Source organism: Tupaia chinensis, unplaced genomic scaffold, assembly GCF_000334495.1.
Source record: "Tupaia chinensis unplaced genomic scaffold, TupChi_1.0 Scaffold000647_1, whole genome shotgun sequence".
Taxonomy (NCBI): domain Eukaryota; kingdom Metazoa; phylum Chordata; class Mammalia; order Scandentia; family Tupaiidae; genus Tupaia; species Tupaia belangeri.
The window spans coordinates 4,309,490-4,313,325 of NW_006160168.1; the positions used below are offsets into that span (position 1 = coordinate 4,309,490).

Below are 3,836 nucleotides of genomic sequence, written 5' to 3' on the forward strand. Positions count from 1 at the left end.
TACTGGCCCCAACACTCACTAATTTTGGAGATGGAAGCTTCTTATGGCTCAAAAGTTAATGCTGCCTTCTTTCTTCATTGATACTATTTTGCAATATTCTAAGAAGCAATGAGACATGAAATGTTTTAGGAAGGAGACCCCAGGTGCCAACCCTGGAACATGCCTCCCAGTGTCTGGAGGTTATTCAAGAGGGCAAAAACCACTGACAGGGGATATAGCGAGGCGGGGCGTCACCCACTGGACTACGTTATGCAGCCAGACACGACTGTGGTTGTCTGGAGCTTAAATCCTATGGGGGAAGGAAACCCTGGGAGCCAGAGTAAAATATACACTCTAACTCCTGAGCAATAAGGCCGCTTGAGGATCATACACTTACTGCCCATCTGTCACTGGTGAAGGGCTGCTCCTAGCAGATGTTACCCCTTGGTATTTCCAGTCTGCCCAGCTACAAGGCAAAGGATCCAGAGTCAAAGAGAAAGTCCCTTGAGCCACAAAATGCAAATCTGGAGGTTCAAAGTGATGTCTGGTGGAGGTAAAGGCAATGAGTGGGTGTGGGTTGGGCACTAACAGGACCTGTTGTAACAAAATCCATCACTAGCCTAACTGTTAGGATGGCTTCAAAGGGGGGGTAGCCCTTACCCCCACACATAAGGGTTGTTCTGCCACAGTTCAAATGGTCAGAAAGAGCAGAACCAAAAAGGGCAGACTAATGCTTCTGCAGCTGTATTTTAAAGCAGAACAGGATGATGAATAGACACCCAGTGGCATGGCTTTTGTGTTTCAAAACATTACACTGAACATCGGGCATTGAATTATTTGCAAAATGGCATTTATATGACATAGAATGGAACAATGAGTGCTTAAAATATAATTGACAAGTCAAACAAAAAAGAAAAGCTAATAAGCATAAATTTTCACTTTGTGGACTTCCTTGTCATCGCACTCCCTCTGTTTGTTGTAGTAATAGAAAGTATTGTCCCTTCTCTGAAGTTTCTTCACATATCCTGTCTCAGGCCAGCGATCTACCTGCACATCAAAAATCAGAACACAAATATTGAAAGGCTCGTTTTATTTTTATCTGATATTTCACAACTGAATCCTTAAAAGGACAACTCACACACACAAAAAAAATTGAAGTATAAAATTAAATTTTAAAATGCTTGAGCTCTTAAGATGATGACACATAAAACACACACTAAGTTGCCATCATATAGTGCAGGACAACAGAGCCCAATTTCTAAATGCAGACTTCTACACTGTAATCAAGATAGAGCACACGTTCGAAATAATCTAAATGTCATTCTTCTTATATTTGCAAGTGATCTCACACTTGAGAACTCCTGAAAGTAATACCCCAGGAGGAACATAGAACTAGGTCCAGGTTCCATTCTGACAGCAATGCCTACTGACTGTTGATACTTAAGTTGACTAAAGAAAGCAGCTAGACTCAAGGATATCTAAAAGCATATATGTATTTCCTCCTGTCTAAATTTCAAGTTCCCCTTGTAATCTAATTTTTAATAGAAATTTGAGGTCACAAGTATAGTCCTAAATAATCTTTTCTTCTTCCTACTATTTCTTTTTTAGAGAGTTTTTTTTTTTTTCTATAGGGCGAGTATGCTTGCCAGAAAGAGAGAAACAAAGAGACAGAAAGTGAGACATCACCCCCCCCGGGGGATGGCCACGCTGCAATCCCTTCTCCCCCATTCTCCTCTCAGGATCTTGGGCACAAATGCACACACGCCTGGCTTGAGATTAAGCCACCGGGTCTAGGACTCAAACCACGGTCGACTACATGGGAGTCCAGCGACATAGCCATTACACCAACTGCTGGTCCCCCTATTATTTATTCTTCCTTATATGACATACTGATTTGCTCACTTTACCATTTGGCTTGATCTAATTTGAACATTTTCTACCCTTCCACTCAAATTCAATGTTATGCGTTCTTGATCAGGTTCTTCTTATTGTTTAATATATTCCTCCTGTATTTTAGAGATGCACTTTATCATTGTAAAAAAACCATTATTGGGGCCAGTAGGTGGTCAAGGTGGTTAAAGTGCTGGACTCCCACATGACAGACCCTGGTTCGAGTCCCAGACCTGGTGGCTTAAAAATCATGCTGGGCATGACCAAAATCCCAGGAGAAGGTATTGCAGCATGGTCATCCCCTCTGACATGTAAGTTGTTACTTTTGTTGGAGTTCTTTCTCTGAGACTTGGAAAACCCTTCCCTGAAAGAAAAGATGTGGATAGTTGTTGGGATCATCTGACAAACGTTATTTGTGTCAGCAGTTCTTTTATATAGTTCCACATCCAGGGTTACATGCAGGCAAGTAAATACTATGTGTGCAGGAAAGAAGCGTTCTGGTTAATGTATAACTTTATGAGTTCTGGGATATGTTTATGAACATTTTGGGGACATGTTTATTGCAGGTCCCGGAGAGCAGTATGTGAACTTGACCCTTTGCCTAGTCTAGGAAGACCTTCTCCTCCTCAGACCTTCTGGAGGTTATTGGCAGTCACATGTCCCGAATCTGTAGCAGCAAGCTGAGCAAACCTTGTAGGCCACAGGTACTGCGGTCACCCCGAAAGATTCCTCCTTGCCATGATGGCGGTGTTCACCTGTGCTTCAGGGGTAAATGACAACTACACGCGTTGGACATATGTCCCATATCCACCACTTTTCCAGCTAGTGGATTGGACCATGCCAACACCCATGGCGTACACTAATTCTTCTCAGTTTTTCCCTTCCCCATGCGACAATTCTGGACCTCCCTTCCCAAAAGAGGAAGGGGGGATTAATCAACATTACCTTAAGATATCAAACCTTGCCCATGTGTCTTGGAGGACAAGCCCCATGCTTACATTCTTTCCAAATGGTGGGGATTATAATTCCCGTATCAGGACAAAATTACAAATAGGAGTCTTTGCTGCAGTTACGCTTTTGTTCAATGTTTCAGAAGAAGCAGGGGGGGCACACATGACCAATCGCACAAACACCTTCATGGTGCCCCCAGAGCCACCTCGCAACTCAGTATCTTGGCGTAAACATTCTGGCCTTCTCACCATTGGAGTACTTGCCGAGGTTGTTTAGGGAAACTATCTGTCACAGGAAGATACACATTTTTGGACTGGGGCCTTCGGGTTCTTTAATAACTGCTCAGAGGAAGACGCTGAAGGTGATGTTTGGTGCAATGGTACATCTGTACACTTCAATCATGTACTTTTGAATGAGACCACTATTAAACTTTGCCGAGAAATTGATGATGTCATCACGTGGCATAATGGGGGATTGGCCCCTCCACAACCTTGCATACTCCTGCCCCTCGGTCCTGAACAATAGCACATTTGTAAAACAACAGCCGCTATGCAGAAATTCAGCACGACATCTGCCCAGACACACTTCACCTGTCCACAAAACTGTGCGATCACATTTAGCCAGACAGGATATGTCACTGCCTGTGTAAAACGGCCATACATCTTTGCCATAGGCAAACTTACTTTCAATGAGACACAAAAATTTCTCAACTGTGTCACTGTAAATTTTTTTCCCTTTTAAAAAATTAATTTATTTTTACATTTTTCCACAAACATTTACTTTACGTATCACAAACTTTTTGCTCATACTCCATAGTTCTTGACAGTTAATAAACTTTCAAAATTTCAAAATACTGAATTTTAAAGATAATGTTAAAAATATTTCTTATAATTTTGTGTAATTTTGTTTATAACTCTTTAACAGCAGAAACAGTATGGTTTTAAATATTTTTGAGAAAACATTTACATGTCAACTACTCAAATTGTTTTTTATTTTTATTTTTATTTTTATTTATT

The 3,836-nt window shown here is 41.3% G+C and overlaps 1 protein-coding gene across 1 annotated transcript in view; it reads right to left on the bottom strand.

Annotated features, from left to right (window-relative positions):
* Positions 1-807: 807 nt before the first annotated feature.
* MEIG1 (meiosis/spermiogenesis associated 1) overlaps positions 808-3,836 on the bottom strand; it is a 20,306-nt gene continuing 17,277 nt past the window's right edge. Inside the window, exon 3 of the mRNA XM_006159760.2 lies at positions 808-1,026. Coding sequence (XP_006159822.1) covers positions 898-1,026 — 129 coding nt within the window. The 3' untranslated portion in view covers positions 808-897. The remainder of the gene's footprint in view (positions 1,027-3,836) is intronic.